This window comes from Chlamydotis macqueenii, chromosome 20 (assembly GCF_036417535.1).
Source record: "Chlamydotis macqueenii isolate bChlMac1 chromosome 20, bChlMac1.mat, whole genome shotgun sequence".
Taxonomy (NCBI): domain Eukaryota; kingdom Metazoa; phylum Chordata; class Aves; order Otidiformes; family Otididae; genus Chlamydotis; species Chlamydotis macqueenii.
This window is the reverse complement of record NC_141575.1, coordinates 6,595,352-6,617,528: the sequence shown is the minus strand read 5'-3', so window position 1 is coordinate 6,617,528 and position 22,177 is coordinate 6,595,352. Positions and strand designations below refer to the sequence as shown.

The 22,177-nt window shown below is 49.1% G+C and overlaps 2 protein-coding genes across 4 annotated transcripts in view; one reads left to right on the top strand and one right to left on the bottom strand.

The window, feature by feature from the left end:
• The window catches only part of ZER1 (zyg-11 related cell cycle regulator), a 21,315-nt gene extending 10,746 nt beyond the window's left edge, over positions 1–10,569 (bottom strand). The window contains exons 1-7 of the mRNA XM_086764167.1: positions 10,431–10,569; positions 5,488–5,751; positions 4,461–4,611; positions 3,728–4,164; positions 1,977–2,153; positions 729–843; positions 70–216 (exon numbers count right to left, since the gene is read on the bottom strand). Coding sequence (XP_086620293.1) covers positions 70–216; positions 729–843; positions 1,977–2,153; positions 3,728–4,164; positions 4,461–4,611; positions 5,488–5,645 — 1,185 coding nt within the window. The 5' untranslated portion in view covers positions 5,646–5,751; positions 10,431–10,569. The remainder of the gene's footprint in view (positions 1–69; positions 217–728; positions 844–1,976; positions 2,154–3,727; positions 4,165–4,460; positions 4,612–5,487; positions 5,752–10,430) is intronic.
• TBC1D13 (TBC1 domain family member 13) lies at positions 7,469–22,177 on the top strand. Of its 3 annotated transcripts, none has more exons than XM_086764176.1 (12): positions 7,475–9,949; positions 11,437–11,510; positions 12,120–12,160; positions 12,648–12,709; positions 13,005–13,104; positions 14,494–14,576; positions 14,732–14,891; positions 15,707–15,914; positions 16,591–16,754; positions 18,306–18,466; positions 18,679–18,736; positions 19,756–22,177. In XM_086764176.1, the coding sequence occupies exons 1-12, from the start codon at positions 9,903–9,905 to the stop codon at positions 19,819–19,821; spliced, it is 1,224 nt and encodes a 407-aa protein (XP_086620302.1). In that variant the 5' UTR covers positions 7,475–9,902; the 3' UTR covers positions 19,822–22,177. The 3 variants fall into 3 exon arrangements, with proteins under 3 accessions (XP_086620305.1, XP_086620302.1, XP_086620303.1); XM_086764177.1 differs by lacking the exon at positions 7,475–9,949 and adding an exon at positions 11,257–11,311; XM_086764179.1 differs by lacking the exons at positions 18,679–18,736; positions 19,756–22,177 and having other exon boundaries at positions 7,469–9,949; positions 18,255–18,379.

Below are 22,177 nucleotides of genomic sequence, written 5' to 3'. Positions count from 1 at the left end.
TGTCCCAGGGTGAAGAAAAGGCTGGGACTGCAAAATTTCCCTTGTAGGTGTGAGATGAATGGGGCTTACCTGAAGGGCTCGCAGCAGCTGGCTGCAGCGTTCAATACGGGCAATGTCAAAAAGGAGGTTGATGGCCCGGGAAGTGATTTCTGGCCGGTGTTCAGTGTAAGCCTCAATAGCGTTCAGGACTTGCTCTTCGTTCTTGTCTCCACTCACCTGTCATGGAAGAACAAAAAGAATCAGGGAAGAAATGATGAAGGAGGAAAACCAACACGAAAAGGGAACTCTGAAAGGTCGAAGGCTACAACTTCCCTCTGCCCTGTTATCAGGATGAGGCGCAAGATGAGAGCAAAGAGGTTGAATCATTTCTCAGCCCAGACGGACAAGAAATGGCACCTTTGGGGCAGAAGGATGCTATTCACAAGTAAGACTTATTATCTTAAATCCTTTTCTTCTAGTCACAGACATCCTGGTCCTTCAGACAAGTTGATATTTCCATGCCTTTCTCTAAGAGGCACGTTCTTTTAACCCTTGTAAAAACCATGTGGGGTACAGGTCTCGCCTTCTGGCAGTTTTCCTGTATTATCAAGTAGCTATGGAAACATCAGAGCTCAGTTGTCACACTTGAGACCCTAAGAACTCCACTCTACTCAGAGGCAACCAGTAATTTTCATGTTCTTTCAACTTCTACCAAGTACTTACTGCCAATATTCTTGTGGTCTCATTACCTTGTAGGCTGGAATATGCGTCAGGCGGCAGAGAGATGTTTCAAAAAGGCCCAAGAACTGGAGTGGTCGCTTCAGACCTCGGAAGGGAGCAATGCTGCTCTTTGCTGGCTCAATACTGAAGGGGAACAAAAAAACCAAAAACCAAACCAATCACTCATATTGATTGTGTATTTCTTCAGGCGTCTCCTGCCACAGAGCCAGCTATCAGCTCTCCACTCACTCTGACTGTTCTGCTTCATAGCTAGAGTAACAGCTACGCTTCAGTTGTACGCCAGTCAGCTTCTCGTAAGCACAGCATCAGACATTCATCCCAGATGATACTGAGTGAAAGGCCACATGTGTTCAACAGAAACAGCAGTAAGAATTTGTGCAGACAGAATGCATCTTTCCCAGGTAGAATACGTCCTGGAAATTCACTACCTGGGGTGAACATTTCTTCTTAGGAAAGAGCTGTAGATTTCACTGATCCATACTGTTTGCAAACTGCAGTACATGTCAGCTGATCAACATGCTAGTCTGCTGCTTTGATCATGCAAGATCACTAGTTTTGCTGCCACGTTCTTTATTGACCAAGAGCTAGGATTGTTTTTCACCAGCATGGGTGCCAGCACTCTCTCACTTGTCTGCTTTTGTTCAGTAAGTGCTTGAGGAATAGGAGGGCAGAGTTGTTAGCTTGTCTGGAAAACTAGACCTCAAGGTATGCCCCTGTTGAGGTGCACTAGGATTTTCAAAAGTTGATCTGCCCAGCATCCAGATCACACCTGAAAATATGCTTTTAGATTCTAAGTTTCTAAATCACTCAGCCCTCCTATGAACATTGATGTATTGACTCGGTGTAGAAATGTTCTGCCTTGGAAGAGCCTGGATTTCAGTGAGAGTAAGAATGTTTTGTGTAGAAAAGGTGTAAAGGGCTTTGGAATCCTTTCAGAAGAAATATAAACCACTGCAAGAGATCCCTGGAATAATGTGTTTGGAAAAGAACTGAAATACTTCTGCAGGTATGTATTGGAGGCAGATAGGACAAATCCTTTATTACTCTTAAAAGTCCTTACGTGTGTCACACACAAGAATCACAGCTGATTCCCATACGAGTCCCTACTATCAGGAGAAACTAGCAGCAGTTGTATCCTGCTTTTTAGTATGAATTAGACCTAGAGAATTTGGAAACTTAGAGGAGGGAACTGTTCTTAATTAATCTTTGACTGATCTATCCATCCAAGCAGACCTCAATAATTGCTGTTTCCTTACCTTGTCTGGCCCATCTTCTCCTCCATGCTTGGGATAGTGCAGTTCTCCAGCATGGTGTGCCCTGAGATATCGAGCGAAGTGAGGTTTACCAGGTTTTCCACAAACAGGTTTAGAACCCGTCGGGTCAGCTTGAATTTGTAATAACTGGACAGATGGTCTCGGGAGATATCCAAGTGCCTGCAAACGACAGAGAGGAGCTCAGCATGGAAAGCATTAGCTGGGGCTTCTGCCTCTCTGCCAGAGGAAGATGACAAGCCAAGTGTTGTTATTATTTTTAATTTATTTATTATGATTATTATTTCCTTCACAAGATAAGGAATGTGGTTCTGTAGGATCAGGCAGCAGGATCTGGCCCTGTGTCTAACTGGTAGAGGTCTACCTAGAATGGAGCACAATGAATCATTTGGCTACACACCACAAAGGAAATCGCTCCAGGCTCAGGAACTGCTTTTCCCAAGGTCAATCACAGCAGCCATCTCAGCATTTCTGCCTGGTGATTAAGATACTCTAGAGGATCTTTGCATCCCCAGAAACATATGTTGCCTCATCCCACAAATTAAGTTACACAAGTTTTTGTTTGCTTCCCCAATCTTCTATTATTTCCACCCCAGGCTATTACACTGCTCTGATTTCATTTACCTTCAGGTATTCAAATGCTTAAGCTTTGGGGAAACCCTGATGCTAAGGGAGTGGTGGGACAAACTGTCCAGCCATCGTGTGCAGGTGGGGTTCCTTACAGGACAGGGGCTGCTTGTGCCTGCCCAGCAGTAACTCAGACCCTCGGGAGACTTCTCTAAACTGCCTAAACCAGGAGCCATCAGCCCACTCAAAAAAGTGTCTTCTACCTGTTGTAGACCAAGTTTCATTGCAAATCACTGGGAGTTCAAGTACCTGGAATCTGAAAATTTTATCCAAAACACTTCCTGAGATTCCCAGGTCATATGTTAACTTGGTACCCTCTAGTGTCTGCCATCAGTAGAGATGATACCAAAACCATTGCAGAGTATCCTTCATGTGAATAGTAAGGCCTTTCTCTTTGACTTGGAAAGTCCTGGATCCCTTTCCTGATACCACTGTGCAGTTTGAATAGCAATTGTCTCAACTTTGTTTCAGGAAATAATTTCACTGGCAACACGGCTAGGTGAGGAGAGCCTATTTATTTACACTGCTTGTTCCCTTGGCTGCACCATCCCCGCACAGCGTGCTTCCACCGAGCACAGTGAGTAGACAGTCTGAGCTCAGAGCTTTTCCTAGTTTCATCTCCGAGCCAGGCTTAAACTTCATACATTCTCGTTTGACAAGTGGTTTGGAGGACTGAGTTTCATAGTGTGATTATTGCTATATTAGTATACGTACACATCTGTAGTATGGTTTTTTTTGCCATCTCTCAGGTATTTGACTGTTCTTTTTTGTTTGGCTGGCAGGGGTGGTTGGTTTTGGTTTGGTTTTGGTTTTTGGGTTGTTTGGGGTTTTTTTTTTTGGTGTGGGGTTTTTTTTGAGGGGGTGTGTGTTGGTTTACATTTTCCCAAGAGGGAGTTTCCGGTAAGTGGTGCTCTTTTGCAAGCAAAATGCAGGCTGGCTTTAGACATGTCAGACAGGTATAGTGAGTCAATGGTGAGCCCGTTCATGGAGGGTTTATAATTTGAAACCAGCAGGAGGTGGCTCTCCATTAGCAGGCAAGTAAACCACTCCTAAAAGACCTTTCCCTATCAGCGGGAAAAGGATAAATAAGGAAGAACAGATTTGCTGACCTGAGCTTGCGAAGCTGTGCGATCACTTGGATATGCTCCTCTGAAAGGTCCATGTTGTAAAGCACTAAGGAAACCAGACTGTCCTTCCACTGTGTCAGAAATCCCACATCGTTCAGCTGGATCCCAGAGAGATCGAGAGCTGCAAGGGAGGCCAAAGGCCGAAGCAATGTCTCCACATTGACCCCTTCAATCAAGCGACCCAGGTTCAGGAAGCGCAAGCGGCTAAAGCCTTCAAAAGTAAAGTCCTTGACCAAGACCTGGCGAGTGGGGTTCACCAAACAGTCATCTTCACAGCCTCCAGGGTTTTCCTCCTCATAGAAGATATTACAGCAGCCAAAGAGGCTAAGGGAGATAAGCGTGTGGCTGAAGCTCACCAAGGTTTGCAGACTCTTGGCTGTCAGCTTCTCACAGTTAGTCAGGTAGAGCTCAACAAGATCCTGGAAGATGGGAAATCAAAGTTAGAAATATTTCACAGATAGAGTGCCTACCCTGCTTCCCGCACCACCTCCCATTGGGAGAGCATGAGACCCCGTATCACTGAATCTGACCAGTGTCCCCATCCCATTCCCTACAGTGGCTCTGGGAGCAGAGAAGGGAGAAGCTGAGGTTGTCCCAAAGAAAACTTGACCAGTGAAAGTCTTGGGAATCTCTGAGCTCCTGGGATCCTAGCTGGTGCCCATGCAGCAGTGCTGCTACGCGAAGTGGCAGCTGGAGGCTGTCAGTGCAATACCACCTGCTTCCTGATGGCTTCCAGGTCCTGGTCCTGCACAATCTGTTCCCGCAAGTGGATCCGAGCTAGCCTGGTGCTCCGGGGATCTGAGAACAGGGTGAAGAAGCTTTCGTGGGGTTCAAAGATGCTGTCCGTCTTCACCAACTCCACGTACCTGTATTGGGGCAATGGCGTTAGCACAGCATGACACGAAGGCTCAGCTACAGCTCTAGCATCTTCATGAGTCATGAGAAAACGCGACCAAGTGTGCAAGCACCTGCAGATTCCCTCCTGATCATCCAGAATAGCCTTTGGGGTAATGGGAACTGGTCTGTTAGCTCTTCTCGCACAGAACTAACAATCCTCAGGAAAATCTCAGGCAAAGATTTGTGCAAGGTCCTGTGTGTGAGCAAACTGGATTCTGGCAAGCACAGACTCCAGGATTTTTTTTTTTCCTAGCTGTTTAAAGCTAGTAATTTTATTTTTCATTTTCAGAAAATTAGCTGGCCAAAGTTCTCTGACAGACTTTGTGGGCAGAAGTTCAGCCAAGAGAGACTGTGATAGACAAATTATAAATCCCTGGCAACAGGTTGCTCTGTAAAGCTATGGGAGTAACAGCCTTAAAATGTAATACGTTAGCACTTTGCCCTCTTATTTCTCTGGTTTGAGAGAGAATTGTAATGCTTCATTGACGGGAAATGGGAGGACTCCTTTGTTGCTCACCGATGTTTTTGGAAGCAGCAGTGACTGCTTGTTTCACTCTGGGTTTACCTATATGGAAACGGGGATTTACACAGAAACTAGAATGAGATATAGCCATACAATAACCTCTCGGGACATTTCCTTCTGAAGTTAATGCAAATCCTTATTTCCAATATGATGATCAATTGGGGAAAACCAAACCAAACCAAACAAACAAACCAGCCCTGTGAATTCTTCCCCATTTTTTCCCCTTCCCATCACTCTTTTTAGAGAACTATACTTCCCCTTCCCTGAGTTCCTGGCTCCTTCCCAAACTAGACAACAGCATGTCCCCAGGCCTGAAACGTACTCATTGACAAGTTTGTCACAAATCTCGCTTGGCAGGAAGATGTCAGGATGGAGCCGGAGCGTTTCGTTGTCCAGCAGGTAGCAGAGAGTCCCCTCCAAGTTGCGAAGGCAGTAATCTGTGCACAAGGTCATCAGTGACTCGGGGCTGTCGGATGCCATCTTGAGGGAAGTTACCGGAAGGGGAAGAGCAGACGGAAGCTTTTGATTCAGTAGATCTTTTTCTCAAATGAAGTTCCAGGATGAATTTACAGGGACATCAGGCCAGCTATAAGCAGAGGGGGGAAAAAAAGCAGCATTGAGAAAGGCGCATTGGCAAGTGTCCTATGTTGATATTTGTATTTATGGCCCCTCACTTGCTGACCTCAAAAGAACCTGCAGCACTCTGACCTCTCTGGCAGTATGCCCTTCATTCCTTGGTATCCCCACCCCCAGGGACACTGCGGGAATGAGCTAATGTGAAATGTGTTTGGAAATGAGGCTACACAGCAAGAAAATGTTTCCTCGTTGCAGGGGTTATCTGGGTGACAAAGGCCCTCTGAAAGGGAAGTGGCAGAAACCGCATTGCTTGGTTTCCTTTAGAGTGGGTTGGGTAAACCACCGGAAAATTTACTGTTGGGACGATCGTTTGTACAGTCCCAGTGGGATCTGGTGGTCCCATATCTTGTGCGTGTAATTCTGTTTGCTATTATTCCAAGTGGAATTTCATGCTCAAGCTGAATGTTTCTCTGTAGCACCAAGACAGAAGCTTCATCCAAGTCCTTGAACTAGACTGTGAAGTGCATCAGAAGCCAGAGGGAAAAACAGACTGGTCTGGTTTCCCTTTGAGTGCACTGTAAGGCAAGGTTTATGCACGTGCTGGACACCTGTACATCCAGCTCCCTGAGATGTGCCCACCTAAACCATTCTGAACCTGTCGAAAAAAGTATGAGTGACTGACCTGGAAAAAGGCAAGACACTTTTGCCCTTCTTTGGTTTTAGTGCTAGATAAAGAAGGCAGATAACTGGGGGAAACTATTCCTGCATGTTTTCTTATTTGGAAAATCTCATGGCTCTACTATTAAGGCTCGCTCAGTGGCCCTGAAGGAGGGCTTGCTGGAGCCTCGAGGTATTCAGCAGAAGTGACTGAAGACCAACAACGGCATTTCTCTTTCAAAGGGTCAAATCACATTAGAAGCAGCTCTAATGTGACCACTTCTATGTATTTCCAAGGACACACAGAAAATGTGATGTTTATTTTTGAGGTAAAACCTGTGTCTTATCAACTGGTATGTGGAGTCTGTTGTATGCCACAACTGAGCAGCCATTGCCGAGGAAATTGTTGCAAAATGTCCTTAACCGTATTCCATTTCTGATCTTTATCCTGCAGCTGCAAAGATCAGGACGCTTGTCTGTGTCTCCAGCTCGCTCCTCTAAAGCCTCGGTGCTCTCTCTTTCCTTCATTCCTGCACTATCAGTAGAAGATGGAAGAGTTTAACTCCGTTTCCTCACCTTAATCACTACCCCCAAAGGTGCCTTCCCTCCTCCCCTTTCAGATGCTCTGTTCAGCCACTGCCTGAACCATGACTCCGTATGAAGGACCAGTTAAGGCTGTGGATGAGGTAACTTTTCAAATTCAGGCACCAAATGGTTTCTGTGGGTGACGGGAGCACAGCTGTGAACTGAGCCCACCCAGCAGCCGGGCTCCTGGCCCTCTGATGCCTCCCTGTGCTGCAGAGTGGATTTCCACATAAACATGAAGGCAGCACAAGTTGGAAATCAAAGCTCTTTTCTTCTTTCCTTCTGCGTTTCATTAATTATTTTTCCGAGGGCATGCTTCAGCAACGGACACAAAGAGATGGCCAAGGAATTAACAGAAAGGAGCCTCTCAAGAAGCAAGTAGGTATCAACAGAACTGCTCCTTGCTCAGCAACGGAGGAATGGCTGTGCTGGATCACTCCTGCGGCACGCCCACCCCAGGCCTCGTCTCCCTGGGCCAAATCTCGTTCTCGTGTAAGTTGGCAAAACCTTACAGGCAGAAGCAGGCACAGCTGATGAATGAGACTTGTCCTCGGCTTTACTTGAATTTGATCAATAGTTTCTCCTTCCTATAAGCATCTCTGGGAACTCTATCTGCAGGTAACTGGCAGGATCATGTTCCAATCCTAAACTCTTTCTGACCTGCTCTGCTCTGACCTACAACTTTCAACAGCCTTTCCAGCGGGGATCTCAGATAGGGTCTCTGCTGGTTTTGGCTCAAGAGGCAAAAGGTCTCCAAGCAAAAGCAGATGCTGAGCACAAAAAAAAACCAAACCCAAAAACTCAGCGATCACAAAAATTGTACTTAACATCCTGATCAGAGAGAGTTTAAAGGGTGTAACCTGCTCTTCTGGGTCACTGAGTCCTGAGTCGGGATGACAACACAAAACACTGACTTCTCAAGGGTGCCACGATAGCTCTGAGACCTTTGAGACGCACGTGGTACAAACAACAAAAATGAGTACGATGATGGGCCTTCAATTTTGAAAAAGAAGGAAATCCACAATCCACAGCCCTCTCCTTTGTGGTTACGGATGAAATGGGCCGCAGAGCGTTGTCTCACTGTCCGTGACGTCCTGGCTAAGGGAATGCAGGTGGGAGGAAGCTGTCCTGTGCTTTGCATGGTGTCTGCTTTGAAGACAAATCTGCTTCAACTCCAGAACAAGTCCCTCTCATAGATTTTGCCTGAAGCTTGAGAGAATCTCTCCAGAAAGGCAAGATCAACAGGAAGATCTGAACCAGCTGGGAAACGTGTTCTGCTATCCCTACCAGTTCTCCTGTGCCATCAGACAGGAGGTCCCTGCACCCAGTGTTCTTCCACTGTTTACTACCGATGGCCAGAGAACTCGAAAACAAATTCCCATTGACAATCTACTACCACGTGCAGCTGGAAAGGGCCAGTGCTTGGGACTTGTCCAAGCAGCTTAGAGCACTAAAGGGCAAGGACTGCCTTCCCGTGGCTCTGACAATCCTCTGTTCCCTCTCTGCTGAGACCAGCACAATGCAGCCAGTCGAGCCTAGCCCTGGAGAAATCAGCTGCCCTTCAACTTCTGAGCTCCCTGTGATCCACCACCAAAATGTCATACAGAAGGTTAGCAGAGAGGAAAGTGGTTAAACTGTCCCAGAGAAATAACACCAAAGGAAAGCATTCATCCTCGTGATTTATTTGGGATATCCGAGCAGCACCCGGAGCTGCTGCTGTGACCTTTTGTACAAGCCGGTCTCTCCCTCCTCAGTCAGACCCAAGGCATGACATGTGGGCAGGGGGACATGGAAGTAAGAGCGCCAATAGCTGCGCTGATCAATGCTGTCTCTAGTTTAAGCTCAGTGTGTTGATAAAAATAAACGAGCTAGAGATGCTGACAAATCATTAACGTTGGCCTAATCGTTATCCTCGGGCAGCTTTCCGCAGGCAATAGATCAGCAAGTTGCCTGCCTAGCAGACTGTCACCAGTGCTTTCCAGTCATGGGCAACAAGCGCGTGTGTGTTTTTGAAGGGTCAAAGATGGATATGTGAAATATGCCAAAAAATCCAAGTGCAGAAATCAGAAAGTGACTAGAACTACAGCTGCCAATGTTTTTTCGAATTTATTTTTCTAATAGATTTGCCTCCATCTTAACGCGCAAAAGCATCGGGTCTCTTGGAGACGTAGGAGCAGGCAATATACCCAACGGCCCCCAGAAGCAGCCCTCTCCGCGGAGCAGCAGCACCCTCCCACCATCCACGGACCCAAAGGAAACCGCAGTACAGGCAGCTTCCCTTTCCCCCATCACCAGCCTTCCAGGTCCACCCAGCCTCTGGCAAATATTGCTCGTTTGCAGGCTGCATCCGTATTGTAACCACACTTCAGGCTGCACTGGCACGCGAGGCCTGGGACCGCTCTTGGCACTCCTGGGGCCACCCGTGCCAATATTCTCCACTTTGGACTTCAGACCGATCTCCTCTCCCAGTCTGTCTCTCCAGGCAGCTGCCCAAAGCCAAGCCTGACTCACCGTGGCTCCGCGCCAACGACATAACGCTTACGCTGTTGCTACAAAAATGACTGGCAAAGCTGACTTTTCCAGCATCAGGGACTTGTCCAAGGAGAAGGCAAACAACACGCACTGATGTGAACTGATTACGATGACTTCAGAATAACAAATTTAATGTAAAGGCAGAGTTTGGCACAGGTTACATTTTGAAGGAAAACTGCACTGTCATTTTAGCTGGCACCTTGCAGCTGCAAATCACGGTGTTTTTATGAATCGACAGGTCATTGCAGCTGGTGCGGGGAAGCACCATCCCTGCTTACAGCAGGGCAGCTGAAGCGGGAGGAGACTGAACTGTTCTGCGGCCCAGCAACGCCTGCACCTTCCAAACTTGCTGGCCTGCCGGGACCGACGTCGCCAATGAGATGATTCATGCTAGCAGGGAAACACGCTGATCTCTGTACCTGCCTGCCGTCAAGGTACTCCTTTGGCTCACTGCATTACATCGTGGCTTTTCTTTCCAAAAGGTCACCTGTCCAAGAGGACACCCCGGGAGCCTCCCTGGGCGCTGGGGAGCCGCCACCAGCAGACCGCGGTGGTCGCTGTCAGCCCCGCAGGCAGGTCTGGTCGCAGACCCAAGCCCTCCCTCTCTCCCCCGCCCCGCGGCGCCGGTCCCGCTCCGTGCGGCCGCTTTCCGTTCCCCAGGCTCTCAGAGGTCACCGCGCCCGGCAGCGCCGGGGCTCCTCCCGGACCGGCCGCCGCGGCCCAGCGCCCGGCTGCTGCCGGTACTCCCGGGGAGGGGACGGGGGCTCCGCTGGGGGCACCGGGCGGCGCTGCCGGGGGCGGCGGTTCCGCGTGGGGCGGCGGTGCCTCCCCAGCCCTCGGCGAGCAGGCCCGGTGCCCCCGGGCAGGGCGAGCCCCGCGGGTCGGATTGGAGGAGGGGGGGACGCCGGCACTCACCTGGCGCCAGGCCCCCGCCCGGCGCGGCGGATGGGGGGCGGCGGGAGTCCCGGCTCGTCCCGGCGCCGCTCCCCGGGGCGGGCAGGGGTCCGCGTCCTCCTCGGGCCCGCTCCCCCCGCCGCGGCCTCCGCTGTCAACAAACCCGGTCGTCACTTCCGCTAGCCGGGCCGCCCGCACCGGAAGCGCCGCCGCTTTCCCCCCGGAAACACCCGCCAGCCCGGAACGCTCGGGCCGTGCCCGTCGGTCCCCCCTCCCGAGCGCCCACCGGAGCCGGAAGGCAGCGCGGGGCCGTCGGGGCGCAGCCGGTGCGGGCGGCCTCCCGCAGCAGTGACCTGACGTCACGGGGTGCGGTGGTGATGATGTCACGGCAGTAGCGCTCACTGCGATGACGTCGCTGTGCTGCTGCACGACGTCACGGCGTGGGCCGGAGCGCGAGGCCAAGCCCCGCGCGAGGTTTGGCGGCCGTGGCGTGGCAGAGCCCGCAGCCCCGCCGGGGCCCGCGCCTCCACAGCCCTCACTGGCGGGCGCCACTGCCGCGGGCCTCGCTCCCGGCTGCCGTTTGTACCGGCGGCGGGCACCCGCCCTCGCCCGGGGGAGAGTCACTGCCCTGGGCTTCCCTCGGTGCTGAGTGCCGGTGCCGGGTGAGCCCCAGCGCGGAGCTGTTCTGAGGCGGGCACCGACGCTGCCGCACGCCCGGACCGGGGAAGCCCCAGCGCCGTAACGGGGCCCGAGCCGACCCGGGGGGCGGGGCCGCGGAGTGGGCGGGGTTTAGCGAGCCCCGCCCACCCCCCTCCCCGCGGGCAGGGTTTCCAGCCGGAGCGTTTATGCGGCGCGCGGGGCAGGGGCGCGGGGGCCGCCATGTCGCGGTTGCACCGGAGCAGGTCGGTGCGGGGGCCGTTCTGCTGCCGGGGGTTGCGGGAGGGCGGGCTGGCTGGCTGGCTGGCTCTGTGGGGTCGGGGGGTGCCGGTAACAAACGTGATAACGGCCGCGGCTCTGCTCCCCTCAGGATCGCGGACTTCCAGGAGGTGCTCGGCGAACCCACGGTGGCTCTGACCAAGCTCCGCGACCTCTGCTTCAGCGGTGAGTGGCTCGGGGAGGTGGGGGGGCCGGCCCCGGCCCGGGCAGGAGGGCGCTGGGCACGGCCCCGGTTCCCAGGGGTCTCCCGCCGGCGGTGGCCCGCGGCTGGCGCAGCCCCCGCGGGGCTCGGGACGCCCGAAGGCGCGGGCACGGGGTGAGAGGCCGCAGGGTGTCCGGTGGCTGAAGGCCACCTCGGCTGCCGCGGTGTGACCCCGTCCTAGAGCTCCTGTGAAGCGGCGGCTGTTGGAAACCCGGGGCTGGCGGGTGTGTTTTCCAGCCCCAGCTCCTTCAGGCCACAATGGTCCCCACTTGGCCTCTGAGCAGAGCCATAAGCTTCCAGGCAAGCCCTTCCTTCCCTCTCTGTGGGTTTCATTGCTTCTGCTGTGCCCTGTCCCTCAACTGCACGGTCCCCAGCGCCTGCCGCAGGCACGCTTCCCCGTGGGAGGCAGCGAGTTTGGCACCGTGTATAAGCCCCTGTGGAAACTTCATGCCCCCTGGGGAAGAAAGATGCTGCCTTGCTTTTTTTTTGTGTGGTGATGTTAAGAAAGCGTGGTGAGGAGACGGGGGTTAGCTGGGGGTAATGGAGATATCTCTCTGCCTGATGTTCTGCAGGAATTCCCTTTGATGGTGGGCTGCGCTGCCTGTGCTGGAAGGTGGGTTTTGCTTGGGGTGCTTTTGTTTCTTAAGAGTGATGCTTTGGGTTGCTTAAGTGCATGCTGTTTTGGGGCACTTTAAAACTGTAAACAAACAAACAAATCCAGAGCTTAAAAGCCACTCAGAATTGACAGCAATTTGTGGAGATCAGCACTAGCACAATCACAATAGCATTTACTGACACAGGACAGCTGCTGTTTTGGATGATAGAAAGTGGCTGCTCTTTCTGTGAAAACAGCCCTTGGTATTAAGCTGGGAGTGCCTTTCAGTCAGGTTTGCTATTGATCAATCCTACAAATAGATCTGTGCTGAAACCAGTCCCTGAAATATTCCTGACTGTCGCCTGGTGAAGTACTAGGCTTTCTGGAGAAAGCTCCCGGTACTTTCGGAGAGCCAGTTCTAGCTGCTGCCTTTGGTTTGCTCTTCTGGCAGATATAATAGCTCATTCTCAAAGTGCTAATTTGTGTGCATCTGTCTTCTGTACAGATACTTCTGAACTACCTCCCTTTAGAGAAAGCCTTATGGAGCTCTTTCCTGAAGAAACAGAGGTGAGGACATTGGTACCTGCTCCTTTCTTTCTAATGATATGTGCAGAGAAGGAGAATAGCTCCTTAAATAATTAAGTACCTTCATAAAATGAATTGTTCTCATGTGGAATGCGCTGTTCTGTAGGCTGTCTCCTGGGTCTGGTGGATTGACCTCTTCAGCTGAACTCAGCTGAAGAGGAAATCAAATGCCTTTGGCTGAGCAGGGTGGTACAGAGAGAGCTATTTGAACGCAGTTGAGGTGCTTACGTTGACTTAATCTTCTGCTTCATTGCAAATTCCACTTTTCTTTCTTAAGGGATCTGTATTCCCAGTTCCTAAAGGAAATGATTATCCAGCCTGGGATCGCCAAAGCCAACCTGGGTGTTTCAAGGGAAGACGTGACCTTAGAAGATCACGTAAGTGTTGTTAAACTGTGCAGTTTGCGTTGCAGAAAATTCCCCAGAGCTATAAACTGTTGTTCTGGAATCTGGACCCCTGGGCTGCTCTTGGCTCCGTTCTTATGCTGAGAGAACTTTGCCCAGCTAGCAGGAGGGACGGTTCCTAGGTATCAGCTTGGTGCTTAGTAGCCTTCAGTGTGAATTATTGGCAAAGCACCAAGAGTTCTGAAGAGAGCTGTTTTCAGCTATGCGTATCCCTTCTCCACCCCTTTGGGGCTAGCTGCCTGGGCTACGGGTCTCCTAGGGGCAGGGAGAGGCTCACAGGAGGTACCTCTAGCGAAGAGACGCTCTCCTGGGAAGTCAGCTCCGTGGTGGACTCAGAGCAGGCTACTCTGAACGCGGGATATAAAAGAGGCAGGAGGGTCAAGCTGGACTATGGCATGGAAGGCAGGAGGCTCACTTATTTCTAGTTCTGCTGCTGGCTTTTTTTTTTTTTTTTAATTGACTATTTTCTGCATCCCTTGGCTTTTTTCTCCTTTGAAAGCACTGTTAAGAGCATTTGGGTTGGGGGAGGGAATGAAGTAACCGATCAGAAGAAGCTGTAAAATGAGAACTGCTTCCATGACTTGTCCTGGACATTAACTTCTCTGCTAGCATACAGTCATTGGTGCTGCTGTGATCTTTGGAGCCTCGCTGCTGGAAAACTATCGTGTTTGTAACGCTCCATGCATTGGCAGGTTACAGTGGTCTTTGAATCTCTTGGAACGTTGGTTTTGGTGTTGTTTTTTTTTTTTTTTTTTTCTTCCTTCTCTGGGTTAGTTGTTAACTTTGGATGGATCTTGATGTGGAAAGAGGAAAGTGTGTGTCTGGAAGGGAGTTAAGTTCATCATACTGGAAAACTGGTCAGAGACAAGATAGTTTGTTCATAATAATATGCATTTCCTTCTTCCTGGGCACAATGGTGGTACTTAATCAGCCTTCTTAGAGCCGAGATAGATGGAGATACTTGTAACTAATAACCACAGTGCCCGAGTACTGTATGAGTGGGCAGCTCTTGGCTAAGTACAAAGATCATCCCTGTTTTACAGGTTGTAGCTGCAGTCAGGAATCTTGTTGACACAGGACAGGATACCTGGTGTGGGAACAAAGTCATTAAGAGGCAGGTGAAAAGGGATTGGAAGAGGATTCTGCCCCTCTAAGTGAACCTGCGTGCTAGCTTGTTTCACAAGCTGTGATCCACCTCCTGTGCACTACAAAACAGCGCTGAACAGCTAGTGAGAAAAAATTAAAGCTGATGTGCTAGGAGTGTGCTGGTACTAGATGAGAGAGGGACAGCAGAAATGTTGAAATGTGGATTTTGATACATGTGTAACACGCTTGTTCTGTTTCTGTTGTTTATTTCTTTAGCCTCTCAATCCAAACCCAGACAGTCGATGGAATACTTACTTCAAGGACAATGAAGTGCTTCTCCAGATAGACAAAGATGTCAGGTGTGTGAGGCATAATGATTCGAGTTTCTGAACCCAAGTGGTTTGGTGAATACTTTGTACTTTGAAAATGAAGTTTAATATTAAACCGAGCCTCACATTCAACATGGGGCGTGTGCTTCCTTCTTATGCCTGATTTCCTTCTGTATCGATCCTAGGAGGCTGTACCCTGACATGGCATTCTTCCAGCGCCCCACGGACTACCCCTGCCTTTTAATCCTGGACCCCCAAAATGAGTTTGAGACACTACGCAAGCGGGTGGAGCAGACCACACTCAAGTCACAGACGGTGGCGCGAAACCGCAGCGGGGTTACAAATGTGAGATCTGGGTGGGGGCTGTCTGTGGGGCAAGGCATCTTAGCTGATAAGGGGAAGGGTGTTTCTCAGGCTTTCTGCTTTTTCTCTCTACTTGTGTGGAGGAATTGGGCCAACACTCCAGCATATACTGTGTGTTCTGGTGGCTGGACAGCTTTGTAGAACCAGTTGATGCGCCTGATGATTAGTAGGGAATTACAGGTGTATTTAATTCTAAGGGTTATTTTTTTTTCCTGACTTTATGGTGGAAGCTGGAGTTGCAGGAAGATGTGAGCATGCTATGCTTGACAGAGTTCCTCTCTGTATGGGGACAAAACACCAAAGGGTTAATTTACTGGAGGTGCGTTTACGTGGTCTTCCAGAACTGGATCTCATAAACCTGCAGTTGGGAAACGAGCTGGGTATCTGCTGAAATGTGTCTTGTTTCTTTCCTCTTTCATGCGTATTACAGTACAAGTGCCACGCGCTGTTGGGGAAGGTGGCTTGCTACCACAACAGATCTTTACTTTTCCTCATACCACTAACAAAGAAGTAGGACTGCTGTGGTTTCGTACTGCATGGGTGGTGCAGTGATTCAGGGGAGCTGTCTGTTGCTGCACAGCCTGCTTTGTTCTTCAGGGACAGCCAGCACTAGAACTTCAGTGCCTTTGTGCTTCCAAGTCACTTGTCTTGGTTTAGGTGAAACCTGCCTGCTTGGTATAAGCTGCCCAAATCTTTTGGAGGACAATGTGTATGAAAAGCTAAGTTTGTCACGTGTACAAAATTATCTGTGCCTGGTGGTTATCCTGAATCAGCTTGTGTCTTGCCTTGCTCTTCAGGTGAGCTCTCCTCTGAAAACAACACCGAATTCTCTGAGTGAGTACGAAGTTCTGCCCAACGGCTGTGAAGCTCACTGGGAAGTGGTGGAGCGAATCCTGTTCATCTACGCCAAGCTGAACCCCGGGATAGCATACGTTCAGGGGATGAATGAAATCGTGGGACCTCTTTACTACACCTTTGCTACAGATCCTAACAGTGAGTGGAAAGGTGAGAGGCTCTTGGCTGCGCAGTAATGGCTGTCATACTGCATGCTCTCTGTGTAAAGAACTGTTTTGGGAATGAGATTCTCTTTAAACAACTCTTTTGTCTGATCAGAGCCAAAAAGCAAATACAGCAAGAGATGAGGAGTTTTGGGGACCACAGCAAATTGATAGAAACTGGAAGGGCCATGAGTGGCGAGGACATGGGAAGTGAGGATTTTTGCGGGCGTTTTGTTTGTTTTGTGTGGATATAAGTTGCACTTCCTGAAACTTAAAATCCTTTTAGAAGCTCTTGTTTGCTCGTGCTGTATGTACCTGGTAAGAGAAGAATGGAATGGGAGTACTTTGCCTGTTGCTTCTACTTCATGGGAGCTCTGAGGGCGTGTGCTGATGGCAGGGACAGCAGATGGTGTTCTCGGGCATAGATAGTTTGTGACCCCATGTCACAAAGACCTTGTGTGGCACACAGGGTCTGTATCTGCAGTGGCTCTGTAGACATTTCTAGGGGAAAACCAAAGAAAAAACAGATAGTCTCATCGTGTCCCAGACCAAGCAAGCCCAGATCGTGTGGGATCTGCTGTTTCAATCCAGCAGAGCAACCAGATTATGGAATAAGAACAGTTCTAAGTCTCTGACTGTCAGTGGTGCTTCCTTTATTCCCCCATCTTTTTTTTTTGTCTCAGAACATGCTGAAGCAGACACGTTTTTTTGCTTTACCAATCTGATGGCCGAAATTCGGGATAACTTCATTAAAAGCCTGGATGATTCTCAGTGTGGTATTACCTACAAAATGGAGAAGGTCTACTCCACCCTGAAGGAAAAAGATGTGGAGCTGTATTTGAAACTGGTGAGGAGCCAAGTGTTTCTCTGAGTGTCAGTTAGAGTGTGAGGAGGGGAGCTTAATAGTGCATTTAAATGTCAACCAGTTTGGTTAAACTGTTACTGAGCTTGAATAGAGAGGTTGAGAGCGCATGAAGGGCTTTGCCTGGGGGGCATAGGGGCTTTCTTATCTGTGAGCTGAAACAACCGCTCCTTAGAGTAAGCCTAGAGCCAGCTGACACAGCAAGGCTTTCCTCCCCTGCCTGACTGCGATAGCAAACAATAGTTGTTGCAAAGCTGCCAGCTGTGAGTCCAAAGTGACTTGGCCACGATCCCTGCTCATCTAAGTTGAGGCCCGGTTGGAGCTGGAGTCTTTACTCACTTCTAGTCATCAGGCAAAACATGAGTCTTGCTGTAGAGTTCCTTGGAATTTGAAGTTATAGAAGTTGTGTCTCTGTCTTTAGAACAAAACAAGAAAGCAGCCCCCCCTCCACCACCCCACACACACAATTCTATTGCTGCTGGCTGCCCTGACAGCACTAATTTAAACTGCATGGAGATCATTCCAGAAGTAAACTGAAATCCAGCAAGCTGGACCATCCCACTCACTTAATTCTAATATTCCCCTTCATCCAAGGGTTTTGGAGTGCCTTGGGTTGGTGTAAGATTCGTAGAATGTGTAGAAGGCGGCTTTTGTTAAAAACATCTTCAGGTCTTACAATCCCTTTGGTGGGAAAGTGCAAGGAGAACTTGGAAGGAAAAGCTTTTTTGTTACTCCAACCTTCACCGGATCACTCAGAGATCATTTTTGTGTGTTTAGAAAAACTGGGATATATTTCTTTTACAATCCAAAAGATGGTTTGTCAGCACAGTGACATGACCCACAGTGGTGGCTGGTGGCTGATTCAGTGGGGAGAAAATAAACTTACCGTTTGGTTGGCAGGAAATGGTCTTGGCCATGCAGCAGCTGGTCCTTAAGAGTATCGGCAGGATCCTGAACTCATTTGACCTTAATTAAACTTACGCTCCCTTGGATTTAACAGCAAAAAAACCAAGAAAGCTTCAGGCTAGAAGTGCTTACAATTTGTTTTACTGATCATCAGTGTGAACTTTGTTCCATCTTTGTTTCTTTTTGTGAATAGTAAACCTTTTGATAAATATAGGGCTTCTGGAAGGGAAAGGAAATCCTGACAAAACAGTGCCTCTGCTAGAGGGGGAGGGCTGCGGCTTTGCAGATAAAATGCTGCTCAAATGGGAACATTAAAATTACTTGGCAAGTTTAACGGAACTGATACAAATAGTGCCTTTAGGAAGAAAAGCTTCCTTTACTCCATGTTGTGGAGAGAGGAACATTTTCTGGCTTGCCTGTAGACATGGAGCATGGCTGCGTTTAAAATCTCTCTGTCTGGCTTGAATGTGGGAATCTTCAAAGGGGCAGCGGGTTTGCTGATGTTGCAGTGTGAGGTGGCAGCTTAGAGCAATGTCAGGGTGGAGATGGGGATGGAAACATGGGGTGCATCTCTTGTAGAGAGTTGGCCGAGAACACGTGTTCATTCTTTGCCTGGTGCATGTCTGACAGCAAGAACAGAACATCAAACCCCAGTTCTTCGCCTTCCGCTGGCTGACGCTGCTCTTGTCCCAAGAGTTCCTGCTGCCAGATGTCATCCGTATCTGGGACTCCCTCTTTGCTGATGATAAGCGCTTTGATTTTCTTCTGCTCGTCTGCTGTGCCATGTTGACGTAAGTACCTAGGTAGCCTTCCTGCTCTTCTCTTTCCCTCCTTTACCTAAATCCATGGATCCAGGAGGCTTCTATAGGCATGCGTTAAGACATCTGGTGAGTAGGTTACAGTCACTGTTCATGATGGTAGCAAAAGTATTTTCCAAAGCATCTATAAGAGCACAGTGTAGTCTGTTTTTAAAGTTCCTCTGTGAATAACTTCCATCTTTCAGACTAATCCGGGATCAGTTGCTGGAAGGAGACTTCACTCTGAACATGAGGCTGCTACAGGTAAGGATTAAGTATAGTTGGCGTGGGGAACAGTTTGAAGAGTCTAGAAATAGCACTGTGAGAGGGGATGATGGTAGGGGTACGTCTGGCTGAAGAGAAGTACCAGATTCAATGGTTGCACGCAGAAAAATCTTAAGGTTGATCTTGCAGCATGTTCATTACTGGAAGTATCAGCCTTTGTATGCTGTGGTCCCCACCACCCACTGGGAAACAGAACTCATGCAAATGACTGCTGACTACTTTAACTTCCTTGGTGATGGTGTCTCTGCTCCCAGTACCCTAACCAGGTTTTCACTTTTGCGTGCAGAACGGGGCTGTACACTTTGTTTTGTGTTCCTAGCTCTGTATGGATCTCTTCTTCCTCCCCCTTTTAGTGCTACAGTAGCAATGGGACCTATTTCAGATGCTGATATTCCTTCTCTGGTCTTCCGTTGGTGGAGTGCAGTGCTGCTGTCTGGAGCCCAGCGTTGCCATTAAAATAAAGCTGCCTTTTGCTTGGTACCCATTCTAGCCGACAAATTGTCAGAGACTAGAGGTTTTTAACGACTGTTGGCTTGGAAAAAAAAAAAAAATTTCCAGCAAAGATGTGAAACTCTATAAAACAATGTTAAATTTATTGTCCAGAGGCTTTTGTTTAGTTCTGAGATCGGAGAGCCCAAAGCTGGAAACACTTGCCGTGCACGGTAGGATATCTCTGATTCTGCCAGTTCCGGCTTTGGGCTGTGCAAGATACCGGCTTCGATAAGGCTTCTGGCATGAAGATAGCCCTTGGCGCAGCCAGCCTACTGTACCCTTGAAGGATAAACTAAAAAAAGAACAAAACAAAACCTTCTTGAAGGGTATTGAGGTTTGATCAGTTACAAAACAGGAAACTGTTAGTTGTTAAGGGAGTAACTGGACATGGCAGGATGTTATAACAGGTCAAGAATGCTGTTGTCAAGGTTTGCCCTGCTTGAGTGAAACAATGTGTGCAAGAAATGCTAGGTAGTCACTTACATCACTTTGTTTCTTTGACATAGGATTATCCTATCTCTGATGTTCATCTCATTTTGAAGAAGGCAAAGGAACTTCAAGATTCAAAATAGTCCGTGAGCCTAACAAAAGGTGTCAGAGAAACTGTACAGCAGTGGATCCCAGGAGACGCCTTCATGCAGTGTTGTGCATTGAAGCTCCTAGTGGTCTCTGCAGGACTTCAGGTTTTGTATTTGGGCTACTGGCCATCTTGAAGACTTCCTTCTCCTCTATTTATTAGGTCAAGGACTGATTACTTCCCCATCTACTTGGGTCCTGCACTCCAGATTTTTCAAATCTCAAATGCCTCTACGCTGCTAAAAGCAGTTCTTTCTATCTTTTTTTTAAATGACTTTAAGTCTGGGGAGAAAGAAACCATCTGTCTGCGAATCCCCAAAGGGATGGACTCCTGTATCATGGAAGTAACACATGGAGTAACTTCTGATGGGGAAGGGACAGGCTGAGTCCAGTGGATTTTGGTGAGTGAATACAGAAGGATCTTCCTCCTATGAACAGAATGTATCCCAGTCAGGTCACGCATCCTGCCATTCAAGTGGGTTCTGGATTCTTCTCCCTTGTGTATGCACTTGGTCATCCCTGGGGCTTCCAAAGAAGAAGATTGCATCAGCTTCTGGTGATTGTCATCTGACATCTGGCAGTTTGGACCCCTTTGCCTGGGAAAGAGACCTTGAGAAGCTGAGATGGGAGGACATGATTACAGCTGGTGGCTTCGTTCACTGAAACTGCCTGAATCCAGCATCGCCTTACCAACAAGGCCTCCTTGAAAGCAAGACGCTGGTGGTTTTAATCAATGAGTGAAGCGTTGTTTGAAGTCAAGCCTTATTACGCACAGCCTTAGAGCAGAAGCTTGTTGCTGCAGGGATGCCTCAAGCTGCTTTCCTGGCCCTGAACTGGAGCATACTCGGCTACAATCAGGATCCTGAAATATAAGGAACGGGCATCTAGTCACGTGCAATGAAGACAGCTGTATTTAGGGGCTTATACAGGCATGGCACTGGGGTTTTCTGCCTCAGTGGCTTGCATAATGTTACCCTGCATAAGCTCTGGTCACAGTAACCTTGATATTGTCTCTAGTACTCCTTGCCAGGAAGAGGCATGGTACAGGTCTGACCTAAAGTAAGAGTCCTTTTCTGGTGTAATCCAGTTGGGCGTACAAGCATTTCAGTCATTAGCTGACTGCTGGGGCTGCTCCACTTTTCTGCGTGCTGGTTCCGTTGGAGTCGCAGTCCTGAGTTGGACGCTTGTCCCTCCTGAGAGGGAAACTGCTGCATTTCAAACACAGTGGAGTAGGCTCGGGCGAGCATCGACTAAGGCACACTACAGAGAACCGCAAACCTGCCGGCAGCGTCAGGCCGATCAGAAACTGCAGTCATCAGAGGGAAAAACTGCAAGCAGAAGATCTGTGCAGAAGATCTTGAGTGAACACTAATCCAACGTGCTTTTCCCTTTCTGTGCTGAGCTGGCTCACCTCTGCATAGCTGTTTGACACTGCAGGTTTCGGTATTTATGGGTATTGATTTGTTAAAGGTCAGTCGTCTTTTGTAAGATCTGCTTAAGCTGCTGATGGTCTAGAACCACCCTAGCAGGAGGGATGTTGTCAGCCTTTAGCTCTTTCACTAATGTTATTTCCTTCGCTGAAGGCCAGTTCTTTACAGGCTACTGAATTCTCACAGGGGTGAGTGGGGAAGCCAGAGGACAGGTTGATGCATGCACCTGTGTTCTTACTGGCACCCCCCTGGCAATCTCTGCCTCTTCAGAAGGTGCTGGAGTGGCACTAGTGCAGCCAGGTGTTGCTGCTGTGGTGGAGCAAAAGCAACTGAAGACTTAAAACAATCAGTGATTAATACCTGTGGCTAACAGTATCCCTCTCAGCTGCAATCCTTTCTAGAGCGTAGAGTTTTCCCCCAAGAAATATGGAACTGCTAGAGCAGAACAGCTGTGTGATGGAGCGTCCTGTCTGCTCTAATAGCTGGATAGATGTTCTTCCTGCCTTCTGTTGCTGAGCTGTTCCAGGTGGTCTCACAGTTTCAGCTCTTGGGTGCCCTGCACTAGAGAGGCCAGTAGTCAGACGTTGTATGGCAAACAGCTAGCTGGTAGGCACAAATGTAGAACTGGAGGGTCAAACTCTTAGGCAGAATTGGACCTTCTCTAAACAGCTCTGTCTCCGAACTGCTCTAAATATTGCTGTAGCTCTCACATTCCGTGTACAAGCTCTGTTCTTACCTTCCCCAAATACCTGGGCTGTTCATTTTGGGTCCCCCAGCAAATGCGGGATTCCCTTACGCTATATCTTCTCACTGGTAATAGAAGCATCCGTGAGGGTTTCTGCTCTGAATAGCTAGGAGTCTCATTAAATGAACCTGAGAAGGCAGCAGGTAAATTGGGATTAAAGCATTACTTGCAGTTGAA